Source organism: Lepisma saccharinum, chromosome 4 (genome assembly GCF_977018435.1).
Source record: "Lepisma saccharinum chromosome 4, izLepSacc3.1, whole genome shotgun sequence".
Lineage (NCBI taxonomy): Eukaryota > Metazoa > Arthropoda > Insecta > Zygentoma > Lepismatidae > Lepisma > Lepisma saccharinum.
This window is the reverse complement of record NC_139232.1, coordinates 35,423,082-35,441,385: the sequence shown is the minus strand read 5'-3', so window position 1 is coordinate 35,441,385 and position 18,304 is coordinate 35,423,082. Positions and strand designations below refer to the sequence as shown.

General features: G+C 36.7%; 2 protein-coding genes across 2 annotated transcripts in view; one reads left to right on the top strand and one right to left on the bottom strand.

The window, feature by feature from the left end:
* Nucleotides 1-18,304, top strand: part of LOC145986417 (centromere protein S-like) — a 710,010-nt gene that overhangs the window by 571,826 nt on the left and 119,880 nt on the right. The gene's annotated exons all lie outside the window — the stretch shown is intronic.
* Nucleotides 1-18,304, bottom strand: part of LOC145986414 (ATP-dependent translocase ABCB1-like) — a 129,824-nt gene that overhangs the window by 43,863 nt on the left and 67,657 nt on the right. Inside the window, exons 15-17 of the mRNA XM_083120401.1 lie at nucleotides 11,872-12,015; nucleotides 7,433-7,537; nucleotides 3,614-3,775 (exon numbers count right to left, since the gene is read on the bottom strand). Of these exons, the coding sequence (XP_082976527.1) occupies nucleotides 3,614-3,775; nucleotides 7,433-7,537; nucleotides 11,872-12,015 (411 nt within the window). The remainder of the gene's footprint in view (nucleotides 1-3,613; nucleotides 3,776-7,432; nucleotides 7,538-11,871; nucleotides 12,016-18,304) is intronic.

Sequence of the window (18,304 nt, the reverse complement as noted above, 5' to 3'; positions counted from 1 at the left end):
TGAGATATAAAAATCCTGCAAAACCTAAAAAAAGGTTTAATTTAGGCACATAAACCTAAAATAGGTTTTAACAAGCAAAATAGGTTACTTTAGGCACTATAAAAGTTAGTCAGTTGTTTCATTTTTTATGAAACGCTGATATAACTTGTTACTTCTTATTTACCTGAAAAGGAATAAATAGGTTAAATACCTAAAATCCGAGGTCTTGTTATAACAGAGAGAAAGGTAATATGTGGCATATACCGAGTGAGTTTTTTAGCTTGACACAACGAAATATCTCGAAAAGTACGCATCTGATCAAAAAAAGAGTTCTGAATGAAATTTGTTCATCTCGAAGGTGCTCATCCAATGATGCCAAACTCCACCCCCCACCCCACCTCCTGGGGGTGGGGCAACTTTAAAATCTCAAATGAGAACCCCCATTTTTTATTGCAGATTCGGAGTCTACAGACAGAAATACGTAGGTTTTGTCTGAAACATGTTGGATTTGTGATAGATGGTGCTGTAATCCCAAAAAGAAAGATTTTGCGCAATTCTCGAGAAATACTGTCCTCTTTGTCAGGCTTTGTGGCAGATTATGCCGTGTCTGTTTGACCAGGAAACAAGGTGTAATGGTTTCTAAGATAAAACATGCGGTCGTGAAACATGCTCGGCAATCTGTTAAAAACGAGGTTAACCAATTATAAAACTGTAAAACGTTGAAGAAAGGGAATGTAGAGGAAAGATGGGTAAAGATCTTAAACAAAATGGAAGAAGATAGAAACAAATAGGCTTTAATGTAACGAAAGAAATGACACGAGCGTTCATGATGATAGAGGCGTTCCAAGGTGGATGGATGACGTAATAATTCAGGAGTAGCAGGGAAAAGGAGGGGGGAGGGAGGAAGCAAGTGGGCGGGGCCAGTACCAGCCATCGGCAGCACATCAGCAGCACAACATTAGCTGTGAAGACGACTAACTCGACAATCCATTCTACGGAAGTGAGATTGTTTATTTTCACATGGTAAAAGGTTTTTTCGGAGCTTTGAAATCTTCAATGTTTTACAGTTTTTTTTAAGTGGTTAACAACGTTTTGGACAGATTGCCGAGCATGTTTCAACACTGCATGTTTTCTCCTAAAGGCCATTTGCCCCTGTTTCCTAGTCAAACAGACACGGCATAATCTGCCATGAAGCCTGAAGAAGAGGACGGCAGTAGTGTTTTTCTTCCTTGACTCCATTAGTGGTTATAATGCAGGCTATAACGGTGCAAGAGAAAATTGAAATGTTGTACATTTATGGATAATGTGGCAGGAATATCAATGATGCTGTGATTCTATATGCTCAACGTTTTCCAGACCAGGTGTGATTGCACGCTTCTTTTCGCAGAGTTGTTCAACAGTTCTCCACCGAGGGAACTGTACAACCAAAAAAAAAGGAATCGCCGAAGAACAATTGCTGGAGAAAATACTGAAATTGCGGAATTAGCTGCAGTGGCTCATAACCCCCACGTTAGTACTCGACAAATAAGTCATGAATCGGGAATTTCGCAGACTATGTGTGCCAAATACTGAAGCATAGAAAATATCATCCGTTTCATGTTTCTTTGCATCAAGAGCTTCATGGTGATGATTTTCAGAACCGAGTGACATTCTGTCAATGGGCGCTTCAGCAAATACAATTTCTTCACTCGAGTTTTGTTCTCTGACAAGTTGACTTTTACAAACCACGGTACTATTAATTGACACAACATGCATTATATTGGAGTGTCGAAAACCTGTATTGGTTACGCCAAGTTGAACATCAGCACCCTTGGAATGTAAATGTTTGGTGTGGAATAATTGGCGATAAACTTATTGGTCCATATTTTATCGATGCGAACTTAAATGGTGAGAAATATCGAAACTTCTTGCAGAACGAACTTCCAGTATTGCTTGCAGACCTTCCCTTAGACGTGCGACAAACAATGTGGTTTCAACATGACAGTTGTACAGCACATTATTCCGTTGCAGCACGGGAAGTATTAGATCGCGTGTACAACCGTCGATGGATAGGAAGAGGTGGTCCAGTGTCTTGGCCTGCAAGATCGCCAGATCTTACTTCGCCTGACATTTGTTTGTGGGGCTACGTGAAGAGTGAAGTTTATAATGAACTGCCAACAACGCGTGAGAACATGATTGAGCAAATCACCAATGAATATCGAAAGATTACACCGGGCACGCTTCTCAGTTGTGTCCAATCATTCCAAGTGCGATAAATCAGTGTATCGAAGTGGGTGGTGACATTTTCGAGCACTTATTGTAGAATGATTATTAAATACAAGCACCCCGATGGTGAGAGGCAAGGAGACTCAACTAAAAAGAGCACCCCAATGGTGAGAGGTGAGGAGACTCACCTAAAACAAGAACCCCGATGTGAACAAAGTACTGCTACGTCCACGTTGTTGTTCCTGGGTTATGCTAAATGAAGCTTCTTATAAAAATTCAACATGCCTCACGTCATTTTGCGATTAAAAGTGCATTTTTTACCATTTCCGCATTTTGCGATTACAGCGCCATCTATCATAAATCCAAAAAGAAGTTCCAGACAAAACCTACATATTTTTGTCTGGAGACTCCGAATCTGCAATAAAAAATGGGGGTTCCCATTTGAGATTTTAAAGTTGACTCACCCCACCCCCAGGAGATGGGATGGGGGTGGAGTTTGGCATCATTGGATGAGCCCCTTCGAGATGAACAAATTTCATTGAGAACTTTTTTTTTGATCAGATTCGTACTTTTCGGGATATTTCATTGTCAAGCTGAAAAACTCACCCAGTATATTGGTGGCGTATTCTGAAAATTTGACCTGGTTTACGGCAACAATTCTTATTTATTGTATGTATTTATTATATATTGATTAGATATAATATAGAAATCAAACACCAATGTTGTCATGCAAGTGAAACACAAACAGAAGTGCTACAACTTCAAATTTTGAGACAATTTGTATACAAATGAAAGAAGCTGGTTTACCAATAGTAAACGAGATAACATGGGAGAGTAGACCACTGCATATTACTGAAATTTGGCAAAACTGTTTTTTGCCCTGTACCCTAATGTGTGTTATACTGTATATCATTAGATGAAATTGTTGAATGGTTGACTGTGATCTCAGGATTGGAGTCCTGTTCAGGTGTTTTATTTCTTTCCTCTATCATCATTCATCATCACCGTTGAAATTAATTTGTAATATAGAGAAGCCATGCTAAATAACAAAAAGAATACAGACATATTATTATGTTGGTAATACATTTGGAATATTCATTTGCTCTGCATGCATGAATGAGTGCAGCAATTAGCTGTGTTGATGTGGAGTGGTCAACATAACATAGCACGAAGTCAGATGGGCAAGTTTGGAACCCTGAGTATGGCATAAACACATTTTATGCATTTATCTCATCGCCAATTTCATCTGTTCATCATTCATCCTCAATGCTGCAGTTAACTCAAGAGGTAGAAAGCAGTAGAAAAAATAACTGAAATAGAAATAAAAAATAAAAAGGGTTCAGCATATAATACTGAAGAAATTGAAACCCATAAGTTTTAAATGGAAGGCGAACATGAATAGATAAGAAGAATACAAATGCAAATTTACCCCCTGCACACTAGCAGCATCACCAGAAAGCCTGGCACACAGTGCTCCTGTGCTATTCTTCTCATCATCAAACCAACCAATTTCCTGTTTAAGCATGGTTCTAAAAGTCATCGTTCTTAGTCTCATGGTCAATTTTACTCCTGCAACATTGAACATATACATCTGGAACGGGAGAAGAAAAGTACAATAAATTAGTAATATCCTGCAAGTGGGACAAAGTCACAAAATGTACCTTGTTTTCATGGAATACTGAATTTTTGGATCAACCTGATGAAGACTCAAAGTTAATCCAAAAATTCCCAATTTCAGATAGGAATAGTACACTTCCTACAAAACAAGGTAGTTCAGGGTTGTCGTTTGTAAATGCGAAATTTCCTTTCACAAAATCTTTTCATTTCATTTCTCATTTCATTTCTTTATTAGTCCATCACAGGACCAAAGTCCCATTTATGCTGAACATAATGTACACAAAGATAATTTTAACAATGTACACAAATGTTAATAATGTTAATGTTAATACATAAAATAATGTTAAGATTTATGATAGTTTGACAACATATAAATACAGTTAAAACTCCTTTACAGACAAATCCGATAAAATATAATGTTTTACAAAATTTTGCACCTGATAGCATAACATGAATCAAACAATATATCCATATCATGCACTAAGGATAATTCATTAAACGATTCCTGAACTCTTATTATTGGCGAGTTTTTGTGTATGTTTAACCTTCTTGAGAATGGCGTATCGAAAGGTGTTCTGTTCCTCACTCTAAAAGGTGTTACACGGAAGTTTATTCTCTCTAACAGCTCAGAACATAGCCAATCTTGTCTTACTAATTTATGTAAAAACATTAGATCATTAAAAACTCTTCTGTCTTTCAATGTATTAATACCAAAATGGCTACATAAAGTTACATAATTTCTATTATGATATCCAATATCGCTTTTAAAACACAACCATTTGACCATTTGTATTTGTATCTTTTCCACCGCATCCTCCCAAGTCTTATGCTGAGGATTCCAGATTGAACTGCAATATTCTAACATCGGGCGAATTACTGAGATGTATATCCTATTTACCGTTGAGACTGAAAAATTATGCAAAACGTTTCTCCTGATAAAACCTACAAGTTTCAGACTTTTTTATGATCGCTTGATAATGGCAAGTTTTTAGAATTCCTTTTCAACCATAGTTATTCCTATATCCTTTTTCCTTGTTTTTAATTCAATTTGACGTGGCTATGAAGCGATCTTGCTAGTCAAGAAGGAACCTGATGAAGGGGACAATTGATTCCTGAAACATTGTTTGGAAATAGTACATACTCACTAATCGTAAGTAAAATAAGCTTTAGTATTTTTTTAAATATTTTTTAAGAATACTTATTATTTGTTGTCTGGTATTAAAGCTATCAGCAATATCCTGTGTTATTACAGCTAAATTTGTAACCGTTGATCTCCCTCGTACAAAACCATGTTGTTGTGGTGCAATTGCATTCCTCAGGTGCCATTTAAGATGGTCGAATATAAGCAGTTCCGATACCTTGGAAAAAATAGGCAGGAGTGATATAGGACGATAATTACAAACATTATGCTTGTCACCTGATTTATGAATTGGTGTTACTAAAGCTTTTTTTTATCTCGGAGGATAGATACCGGTTTCTAATTTTTTTTCTGTACAGCTTTGTTAAGGGATATGAGAGTTCACTGGCCCAAGCAGAAATGAAATGTGAAGGTATTAGGTCAGATCCCGTCGATTTCCCCTTATGTAGGTTACGAAGCTTTGCATTAACTTCCTCATTAGTTACACAAAGTTGTGGTATATTATTGGAATAAATGTCTTCCTGCTCTGTGATTGATACATCATTATCAGCGAATGTACAGAGGATATATCACCACAAAATTCATACTTTGGTATTCTCGTCAAGCATGACTTGTCCCTTATATAACCCCAAATTAATTTAGGATTTAATTCTATTTGCTCGTCCAAGCTGATTAATTATTCCCTGAACTTTATTTTATGATTTTTTTTTTAATGCTGACCTATGTGCGGAAAACTCAACATAATCGCACATTAGTTTTGACACCTTCCATTTTTTGTGTGCTCGCTCCTTAACCTTTCACAGCAGGTGTGTGATTCCCAATTGAGGCTTTGGTTTCCTTTTTCTTTAGTACGTAAGCTGATTACAAACAGAGTCATATCATTCATGTACATGCCTTTTCTTTTCTTTCGTCTTTTCCAATGAGATCGCATTTGCACAAGAAATGATTGTGAATAAAAGATGCAATAATATTATGTATATATCTTGGAAGCTTGAAGACATGTGATCTGGCATGCCTCACACATCCGTAACAGCAGCCCTGAGGTAGTTATTTTGACTGTCTCATTTTTGTTGTTATATTTATTTTCTTTTACACTTCATTTATTAGTTTTTAAAGAATCCCAGATTAATCACATAAAATTATATAAAATGAGTATATGAACAAATAGAACAAAAAATATTTTTATAGAACTTTCTCGAAGTTAACATAACTACCAATTTTATCGCAAATATATTATCAAAAAAATTGAGGAAAGGTGTTACTCAGATTGTGTTGCATGTTAGAAGCAATATATTGAGAGCTGCTGTTGACATGGTTGGCAGCTGTGGGCCTGCATGATTAATTGGCACTATTAACCTTATTTCTTTTTTTCTTTTTTTAAACAGCAGTGTTTAAATTCTTTACCATCCTTGATAAGAAACTGAAAACATTTTTAAAATGGAAGAATAAAATCACATCCCCACTATGCTGGTTGGCAAGGCGAAGCAGCAAAACTGAACAAAGGGGTACATGCCGTTGCCATGTGCTGACTGGCCGATTTGAAGCTGACTAGTAGCAGTAAACTTCAGAGGAGATCGTGCAGACACACAAAACATATCTAGACAGGTTGTTTATTCAACTTTTGATTATGGAGTGGACGAACCTGCAAGTTATAACATTAATAGAAATTTGCTGTTGTCATCCTCTGCCATGGGACTGTAGATTGCAGGACTATAAAAATCGGAACAGTTCTAGAAAGCACTTGTTTCAAAATTTTAAAAGCACATGTAAGCGAATGGTAGGAACCTCCTGTTGCAAGGAACTGCAAAGTTGAAGCAAGATGTTTGCTGGCTGGAATAGATGGTCTGAATTTTGTATCTTTCTTGCTGATTTTGGTTCCAATCTTAGTCAGTAGAATTTCTAAGTCACAACTTGTCATACGGAAAAAAGTTTCTGAACCCAGCATCACATGTGTACTCGAGGTTTAAAGTGTTTACATTGTTTAATATCAAGTATTTGTTTAAATCACTTCCTCTATATGTATTTTGACCTTTCAGACTTGGATGAATCCAAAATCTGTGTGGACGCTTCATAGGAATAACAATTACGGAAGCTGCTGCTAAAAGTTCATCTTCCGCATCGTAAATTTTCACAGAGTATTTCATGTGTGCTGCCAACTGGGCATGGAACCAGACAGATGCACGTCCCTACACTGCTATATGGTGGAGACGTCCATTGATTTCAGCAAAGCCAATCAACCTTGCTGACTGGCATAGTGGAGATGTGCCTTAAGGATATAAACAGGTGCACATACACCCATCTTCAAATTTTTAGACTTTATTTTTAATATACTATTCATTTGAGGTGTTTCCATTTAGTGTAGAGGCTAATGCTATCTCCTGGTAGGAGATAAATTAGCCTAGGTTAATTTTACAAAGTATGCAGTAACCTTAACTTTAGAAATACTAATACATGCATAAAATTAATAATGATATACCACAAGTAAGAACATACCTGTAGAAATGTTGCTATTCCAGTAACAATTCCTGTTATCAGGAACAGGATTGAATAAAGGTCTGTTTGAGATCTTATCTCATTTTGATCTGGCAACGAAAGAACCTAGAACGGAAGATAGAAACACTAGCATTTCTTAACATAGTCATTTCATTTTATATACTTTTAGAACATTTGCAAGTGCTTGTCACCTAAAAAATTGTGAAGTCAGATACAGATATTTGAGAGATTGCTTCTACAGTGCAAAATAAGTCTTTCAACAATTTCACTATTCCTCATTAGAGTATAAATTACTTTTATGACTTACACATGTAGCCACTGATAAATTGTAATTTATAAACTTTTCTCATTATCACTAAACAGTTCTTGGAGTAACTGAAAAATTAGCAAACATAACTCACATTTCAATCTTTTTAAAAAGTGCTCCGAGTTTAATTTATTTTAAAGTTTATCTTCTACCATCCTTTGACAAAGTTAGTATTAAAATGTATTCTCTTATGCCTTAATGGCAAAATAATATTTCAATTCTTCAGTTTTCTCTTCAGAAAGTTAGAGTTCAGTACATGAACTGTTAGCTATAAGTAGGCTATTCGGAAATCAGCCTCCGTTTTGCTGGTACGAGCGCAAGGGTTACTGCAATATCCCGGCACATGCACAGAAGTAAGCGGTCACGTATTGGTTCACATCACCTCAAGTGTGGTCACTTACTGCGTTCAATGCTTGGTGTGCAGCGAGTGGAGAACGATGGCTGGTGTAATCGCTGCTCCCGCCAAATGTGAAGTTTGCAATGTGATCTGCTTTCTTCAGGCTAAAGGTCACATCACAGGTGAAATCCATCGCAGAATGACTGCTGTGTACGGAAAGAACTTCATGAGGGAATGGTGCCGGAACTTTTGAGAGGGACGAACCGATGTGCACAATGATGGTGGCCAGGGAAGACCATCTATCACGACAGATGACATTGTGCAATGTGTGGACAGAGTGTTTTGTGAGTTCCGCTGCTTCATGATATCGGACTTGTCTTCTGAATTTCCGTAAGTCGGGCAAACAACACTTTACAAGATTGTGACTGTAAAACTGGGTTATCAGAAGTTTTGTGCGAGATGGGTACCCAAGGACCACACCGAGGACCACAAAAAGCAGCGCATGGGATTGGTAATGCACTTTCTGAAACGCTATCAAACAAATGGTGATGCTTTTCTGTCCAAGATCGTGACAGGCGACAAAACGTGGGTCCACTTTGAAAATGGCAAAAGCAAAGAACAGTTGAAACAATGGATGCATACGAACTCACCAAACAAATCCAAAAAGTGTGACCAATGTTGTCCAAGAAGAAGCTTATGGCAACAGTGTTTTGGAACCAATACTCCTATCTTGCTGATAGACTTTATGGAGCTTGTTACAACCATCACTGCGGCAGTGTACAGTGAAACCCTTAAAAAACTTCAATGTGCGATTCAGAACAAGAGACGAGGCATGTTGTCTTCGGGGATTGTGTTGGTTCACAATAATGCATGCCCACACACAGCCGCAGTCACACAAGCCTTACTTCAGAAATTTCGATAAAAGGTGTTTGAACACCCTCCCTACAGGCTGGACCTCACACCAGGCGACTTTCATTTGTTCACAATCATGCTTTGGATGTCAGCTACAATTTCTTCTTCACTCGCTGAGGTGCACACGGATAGGTTGTTGTCTACCTCGGCAAAGTCCTCTACTTCACAAGTTGACAAAGATGGACAAGACAAAGATGACTTGCACTAATCACGTCAGAGGAATGTCATCCTCCTCATCTTCATCATCAGCACCATCAGTTGTTGAAAACGTGTCGCCCACACAGTGGGATGATGAAGAAAGATATCTGAAACCTGCATGTTTAAAACAATTGGCAATGGTCCTTTGAGTGACTTTTTCCCACGCTTCCGATATCATTAAAATTGCATCCAGAAAGTTGAGAACTGTTTCTTTACCTTCTTCGATTCTCTGTAACATGTTCATCACTTGAAACTTCCTGTACTGCCTTTTAAGAGATTTCATAACTCCCTGGTCCATAGGTTGTAAAACTGAAGTGATGTTTGGAGGTAAAAACACAAGCTTTATGCACTACAGATTGTCGACTACTGAATGAGCAGGGCAGTTATCAACCAGGAGAAGAATTTTTCGTTTCTTTTATATCAGCTGAGAGTCCCAGTTAATTTTGAAAAATTTTGAAAAATTTCAGATGTCATCCAAGACTTTGCATTGTTTTCATAAACTACAGGTAGGGAGTGAATGTTTTTAAAACATCTTGGTTTTCTCAATTTGCCAATCACCAAAAGTTTTTCATTACATGATCCTGTCATATTTGCAGCAACCATAACTGTGATTCATGTCTTAGACATTTTCCCACCCGAACACTGTTCACCTTTAAATTTGAGTGTTTTATCTGGGGTCATATTGTAAAGCAAGCCAGTTTCATCTGCAATGAATATATAGTCTGGGTTGTAAACTTCACAAAAAGCAGGCCACTTCTTAGATAGCCACTCATCTGTTACGCCATCAGGTACACCGGCAGTTTCGCCACAAATTTTCCCGGCGACAATATCATGGCGAGCTCGGAAATGTTGTATCCAAGAGGAAGAACAATTGAAGTTTGGATTACCCAAGCGACTTGCAAATTCATTGGCTTTCCCTTGCAGAATAGGTCCATTGATCACCACATTACTTGTTCTTTGCTGCTTAAACCATCTAAGTAAAGCTTCTTCAATGTCTTTGTGCTCAGATGATCTTCCCCGCTTGATTTTTAGAGATTTTTGTTCGAAAAGAGACTATATTTTCTCTCTGTCTGTCCAAATTGTAGATATCGTTGAGTGTGATACACCCAATTCCTTCGCGATGCTTACGTTCGTTTCCCCATTTTCTAATCGCCATATTATGTGTGACTTTTCTTCAATATTAAACACTTTCCTTTTCTTTGGCGACATCTTGACAGCGATGCTTGCCTTGACTATTTAATAGACATACTGATTTGAAATCTACAATCTACTGAAAACAAAAGTTTGAAAATAAGCGTTACATTGTTGCCGATACATTTCTCCAAAAATGTGATAAAAATAAGTCGTTTTATGCAATATGTCGTAATAAGCGATGTTGTAATAAGAATTTTTTTAAATACAGTGTTTATATAGGATTTAGACGGGATCATTAGATTTTTCCATTATACCCAATTCGTCGTTACAAGCGATGTCGCTATAAACGGTTTTGACTGTATAAGTATGAAAAAGGGGGGGGGTAAAGGCAGTCAGGGGCGTGATGCTGATCACATCATCCCCTCTCACGACCGGATCAAGAAAGTGTGGGGCGTTACCCCCACCTCTCTATGCCTTCATGGTGTGGTGCTAAGCACAGGGGAGCACTTTACTTTTTTTATTTATTTCTTCTGCTTAACAATCAAACCCAATATCATATCAGTTATTGAAAAACTAGTAGAGATTCAAAGATTCAATTTAGTGAACTGAAAGATCTGTTTATAGGATAAAAACCAACTAAAGCAGGCAATTGATATATATATATATATATATTGTGTGTGTGTTTATTGTACCTTTGATATCTCAGTCAACCAAAGGTACAGACATGTAATTTGCTGTTTCAATAGACATATCAAATAACATTTTCATTTGATAAAATATACTTGGTTGGACAGCTCATTGTTTGTTAGAGTCAACATTCCAATCATTCAATACCTCTTAATTATTAAGAAAAAGAAAGAAGAAAAAAGCATGTGTATGAAATTTCATCCAATGAAGGAAATACCAAGTTTCTGCATAATGGAACATTTGATGGGAATCAAACATTCAAAAGCAAGAATTGATAGTATAGTGACTTGTCTTTAACAAATAAATGTAGAAATATTATATTTCATTTTAGGGTTCGAGACTTTTCATGTGATGTAGGATGGATGCTTTCACAATTTGCATGATATGACAATTTTAAAGTGTTTTTTTTTATTCAATTAAGGCTTAAAAGGATTACGCATACTTAAGATATTAATGGTTTAATTTAAAAATTTATTCACGTTTCGATTAATACCCATCGAGCATATTCTCTTATACAGTAAATGCAGGTCCAACTTGTTTCTAAAGACAAAAATGATCATCTTTAAATCAGAGAAACATTAAAATTCCTAACTTGAACAGTGAATACAAATTTATGAAAGGCTCAATTTTTAAATTGTGATTCTGATTTAGAGCTAAGTTTCCAAGATGCCAATTCTTAATTTGCAATTACTGAGACAAAATATTTTCATCTTATTCTTTTCATTTAAGAATTTCACATGAGAGTAACAAAAAACTGTGAATTTGATATGATCTTATAATCATGATTCTTAAAGTTAAATTTAAAAAATAAATAATATCTTATTTCTTGCTTCAGTGTTCATAATTTCTAAACTTCAAACTTACCCCGTATATTTCCCCAAATAGAACTGCAAATGTGGGCATGCTGAAACCTACAATAGCAGCACCAATACAGCCAGTCAGAATATATGCCCATTCTTTTTTGTTCATAGCCATTATCCTCATCATAGGCACATTATACTGATCATCCTGTACAAATTAAATAAAAGTAAACCACAAGATAAATTTATGGAACACTATTTCTCAGTTTTTTGAGTTTGTGTTTTAAGTCCACTTTATGAACAGTAAGGCTAAACAGGACTGGACCTACAGCTTAAAGTGGGATCTGAAAAACTATGTGCCTCCACCAGGTGTTGAACCTGGGCCCCCTTGATTACAAGGCAACGATGCTAGCACTGCGCCTTCCCTTCGGGGAGGCCCTTTCTCAGTTTTTTTGTACACTCCAGGGAGTACATATAATCGAAGTTGAGATTCACTGTTATATAACTCATGGACTGGTAAAATATTTTTAAAATATCTATGTGTAGCTACTTTAATGGTATTGATGAGAATCAGTAACATTATAAAGGACAGATTACATATTAATTTTGCTTGAATTATACCATATCAATAGTGCTGTTTTATACATTGCTAATTCATAGGAGTACATATTTATGGTGAATAATTGATTAAAATTTAAGTAAAAAAGAGTGCGTTTTAGGATGAAAAACAAAAGGGTAAATAACCCCCCCCCAAATGATTTAACAACTATACTTACTTACAAAATAAAAGTTTTCATTATAATAAAGTAGAGATGGACAGATATGAAATTTTGGCTGATAGCAATAAAGCACCAATATAAAATATACTGATATAGTGGAACCACAAGCAAAAAAGCCTGCACAGACCCGTGACTCCTGTGGAGGGGAGGGGAGGGGAGGGGCAGAGTGGAACATGCTTCCTTATGGCCCCTGTTGAACGGAAGAAAGGGAAGTTCCGAAGAAACTTTTCGTCGAAGGTTCTTTTCCTTGTGGTCGCTTTATACCGATAATTGATATTCTACTAATCCGATATAAAATTATTCATTGACCTCCTTAATAAATGTATGTTACCAGATGAATCAAGCTTTCACAATTCAAATTCGCATTTACTTTTTTAGAAAAGTACAGAATGGAATTTATAGGTTTTCATCCATAAAAATTAGAGATGTGACAGATTAATCGGTACTCTATCAGTATCGGCCAATATAGGCATATCGGTGTATCAATTTATCGGTAAAATTACTGATTATTTTACCAATCTTATATATCTAAAAATATCTTGTAATTTTATGTAAAATTCTGCCATTTTGTTATAATTTTTATGGATAATCTCCATGCCCTGCTTTTTAAAAACTAAATGTCTAAATACGTGTATGTCTTTTGCATTGCAGTCACCTCAAGGCACACATTTATGATGGAGTTCAGTGAGCCATTTAGGTTCTTCAAGGACCATTTAGAATTTTACATGGGACGGTATAATATTGGTTATCGGCATCGGTAAATTTTATATCAGTTCTTTATCAGTATTGGGTAAAATTTAATATCTGCTCATCCCTAATAGAAATTATAACAAAATGGTACGGTGTTGCTCTAAATTGTAAGATATTCATAGATATATCAGATCAAGTAAAATTATTAGTAATTTTACTGATAAACTGATACACCGATATGCCTATATCAGCCGATACTGATACAGTATATTTTATTGGGTCTTGCTAATATGCATACTATAACAATATAGAAGTTTGTTATATTTAGATTAATTTATACGGTGATTGGAATATTGAGTTTAGAGCCTCCCTGATGGTGTAGAGGTAATGTTGTTGCCTTGGAATCAAGGGGACCCAGGTTCAGTACTCAGTGGAGGCACACAGTGAATTGTATCGCACTTTAAACTGTAGGTCCAGTCTAAGTCCAGTGAACTTAAAAACTCGAACTAGTAGTGGTGTTTACGGTAGGGACAGGACCACTTACAAGTGTAGAAAAGGCGAGGCTATTTGATTGAACAATCAGATTTGCTTACACTTAAAACAATGCCAAGATGGGGCCTGTACCCCAATTCTTCAGGTGTGATATGCTCTGATTTTTAAGAAATTCTGAATTTCTAGTGTAGAAAAGGCGAGGGCTCAACAGATAGATTTACCCATACTTAAGACAATGGCAAGAGGGGCTTATACCCTAATTTTTCAGGTGTGGAGGTTTGGGTTTAAGTCCTCATAAAATATGAAGCCTCCCCTGATGGCAAAATGATAATATTGTTGTCTTGTAAACAAAAGGCTCGGGGTTCGAGTCCTGATAAAATATTTAAGATTGAAATACATGTGGCAAAAGAATATGTCCACAAGTGAGATTTTGAATAATTACTGCTAGTTGATAGCCCCCAAATCTGAAACCCTGGTAAAAAGTGTTTTACAACAATATATTGTACAAAAACTGAATTTCTCAATTTTCTTATTTTCTCATGTTTTATAACCACCCGCTCAGCTATACAATAGAAGAATAGTGGGTAGGCATAATTAATTGCCTCCATGTCCTGCCGGCACGCAAGAGATAAAATCTACACGCTAGAAGGGAACATTAATGATTTTTCTATTCACTGAAGGGGCCATTAATCTTTCTGTGCGACAGGGGAAAAAGTGTAACATGTCTGCAACATGTAAAAGTGTAACAAAGATTATTGAGATAAAAATACATATTTTCACACAGTGGCAATGAACTGACCCCCCTTCATGTTGAAAGCAATTCTATTCTGATAATATGAGCCTAGGCAAGGACTTAGAAAATATTATGGCAGTTCAAAATCCAATTTTGTCTGCATTAAGGTCTCAGAACCCAGTAAAATGTGGGCATATTCCATATTGAGAAGTGTTAATAGTGTTGTATTGTAATCAGGGGCTTTGGGTTCGAGTCCTGATATAAGATTGAAATACATACAACTGCCCATACATAAGATATTCACTGCTAGCTGATAATACAGTTGAGGTTTCAAAGCTGGTAGAGTGTCTGGGGCCTCTCTGACAGCAAAGTGTTGGTATTATTGCTTTGTAATCAAAGGGCTTTTGTGTTTGAATCGGGCTTCTAGAATTGCTCCGTGACTCTCTCATTTCTTACATCATAAACATATGATTTTTCACCTATGAGAATGACAGTACATATGGTGTCATCGGGTAATGCCTCGTGGAATTCACAGATAATTTTAATGTTCGTCCTGTCATTAACCACAACTTGTTTCCTTTTTGAAGTGTTGATTACAAACATGGGTCTCTGTGTTTTGAATTCATCTGGTGTGTAATACATATCCGTATTGCCTGTAGTGACCCTTTTGAAAGCCGAAAAAGCCTCATATAATTTGAGGAAATCATCCTTGGAAATGTCTAAATTGTAATTTTCTCTAGGAAAAACCTCATTTCTGCCATTTTTAAGATATATGTTCTTGATGTTGCAGTTATCAAATTTACTTGAATCTTTTTCCTGATTGTTGTGTCTTCCAGTCTGAAACAGTACTACCACAAAATCAGGCATGTCATATTGTATGCTGGAAAATGAATTTGTGGCATCAAATTCATAATAAGTACCAGTGGCAACCTTCTGTACGCATTGATATGTATAAAATTGCAGAGGAATTTGTGGATTTTTTAGGATATCAGCTTTGTATTTAAGAGCATAGCTGGCCTCATATTCAACAACAGGGATTCTTAGCTCCATAGTCTGAATAATGCATTTGCCTGCATCTGGTAGGGTATTGGGCAGAGCTTCTCCTGTAGGGTTTATTGCACTGTACCTCATCAAAGCATTGTTATCATTTGCAGCTCTTCTAAATGTAATTCTTAACCCACCCTTCCACATAATTTCTTTGTAATCCGAGAAGAATCCTGGCAACAGGCGCATGGGGAACAGCACTGTGTGGTTTTTAGATAATATCTTATCACCAGCTTCAAATCCACCTATTTGATAGTATGAAGCCTCTGTTTTGGATAATTTTAATGTAGCCAAAGCTGTGGAGGTAATGCCGGGATAATCTATTCTGTTTATAACAACGCCATGCTTTCTGATCTCAATTTCAGAGAACAGATGCGGCACAAAATTATCAACCAATCTTATATTCGAATTTGCCGGATAATCTGTTCCATCGAGCTTTACAACATCAAATTTGATGTATAAATCTGCTCTGTGGGGGTGTATAAAGCCGTCCCCTACATCAAGATCAACCTCTATTTCTGTGTTGGGTTGATTTAAATTTGCAAATGTCCTCCTGTTTGGAGGGAATGATTGTAGCTCATAACTCTCAATATTTTCCATTGTATGTATTTTTATTTAAATGTTAATCTCTATGATAGCAGTTGTTGTGGCTCCAGCAAAATCAACTAATTCTTCTTTTTCATTAGTGACCATCAATTCAATGTAATCTATTCTGTTATGACACACAGGAAAATATAATGTTGGGGATGGATTGTAGATGATTGGCTCCATGAATTCGGAATTAGGTTTGAATGTTGCAATGATGCCAGTTTGTTTGTGAGTACCTATGCCATTTGATTTGGTGATCATACCCTCAGCCACATTACAGTGAATATTCAGAGTCTCTATGGCTAAGAATTTAGGTATATTCATAGCAGTGTGTTTGATTGCTGGTTCAAGTTTTGTGTTGTTCTCAAATCCTAACAGCTCTCCTATAGTACCCAGATCCACTGTTTCTGTAGCAGATACAATCTCTACTCTGTGAGTGACAGAATTTTGACTTAACACTATACCTCTGGGTAATTGAGCATTTAGGGTGGACAGATTATACTGCCCTGGAGTGATGACAATTTTTTGATCCCCTACTGCAATTTTGTTGTTGTGGTGAGTAATATTAGGGATCAAGTACATGCCGTAAAATGCTCTGAGAGCTATTGTTTTGGGATACACTATGTCATCATGCAATTTGAGTTTCAATATTGAATTTTGGCTGGTGAGATGGAATACCCCCATGATGTTTTAGATACCACAAGGCCTTTTGAAAATTTTCAATTGATGGTTTATTTATTTGAGACATATATCTGAGAACAGATAAACACAAATGTCCGCAATTAACATCTTTGAAGTTTTGAACACGGGCATTATTGTAATAAAGATTAGCTGAATTTAGATATTTTACTAAATTTTCAGGTGGAACACCTCCAAATGAATCAAACACAAATGCCTCATTGTTTAAATATTTAAGATAACAGATCCAGTGAGTGCCCTGATTTTTGTACTTATCCAAATTAACAATGCCACACTCTTTGTTGAGTGGTTGCTCCGGTAAAGAATCAGACATGTACACACCTCTAAAATTTTTGATGCCCAGTGGCTTGATTAAAGCTTCAATATCTTGGTTTGTAAGCGGCTCTTGTTTTTTTTAAACTTATTCATGGCTCTCTTAACACCTTTGCCTTTTTTCTCCATTGCCAGGTTATGGCGCCTCTGCTCATCTAATTCTGCCTTATTCTTCTTGGCATCTATTACTGTTTTTGCTATGGCAGCTGATCCCCCGGCTAAGCTCCCCACAGCCCCGAGAGCAGCTAAGATGGCCGGGATGGTAAATATGAAACCCCCCACATGTGATTTTTTTCTTGATTGCTGTAATTTTTTTAATTGGGGGGTACTAAGCAACAATTTCATACCATGGCCCTTGGCAATACAAGAGCTTTTTTTCTTGCGCTGCTTTTTGGTTAAAAGACTGTCAATAGTTTTAAGAGATTTGAGACCTGCATAAGGTATTTGATACATAACACCCTTGGCCTTCATCCTATGTTTATTATATACATATTCACAGCCCCCACCCCAGTTTTTGTTTCGTGCTCATAGCTATGGTGGTTCCCAATGCTGCTATTTTTTCACTCAAAGAAGCATCTTTGCTTACAAATCTACCAAATGCAGCCTCTTCTAATTTCTTGTCTGCAACATGTCTCTTGTCAAGATCAGAATGTGTGTTGTATGCTATGTCATGGTCTCTACAAGCAGCATCTAGGGGATTAACACCAGGATCACCTCTGTTTAATCTATGGTCCAATTTTGTACCGGGACCACAATACTGATAGCCTGGAATGTGTAGTTCAAATGGCAGCTTGTTTATAATGTCATTAACCAGGCCCCGACCCTCAGAAATATTCCAAAATTTGGGGGGTAGAGTATTAATAATTTTTATGAGATATCCAATCCCCTTAGTGTCATTCACTATAAAATTAGACAATTTTGTGCTTATCATGTCCATAATTCCAACCTTTTCATTGTAAAAATTGTGGTTGCCAGCATTTTCCTCCCCAGCTATCACCAATAACCTATCTACAAGTTTCCTGACATCATCAACCCACACAAATTCTTTGGGCAGGGTGTTGTATTGCTTGATTCCACTGCCAGTCTTGATCTGTGACCATATGGGCTTGATTAAATTGTTGTATTTTGCCCCACTGCTAGACTTGACTCTTTTTTGTGTG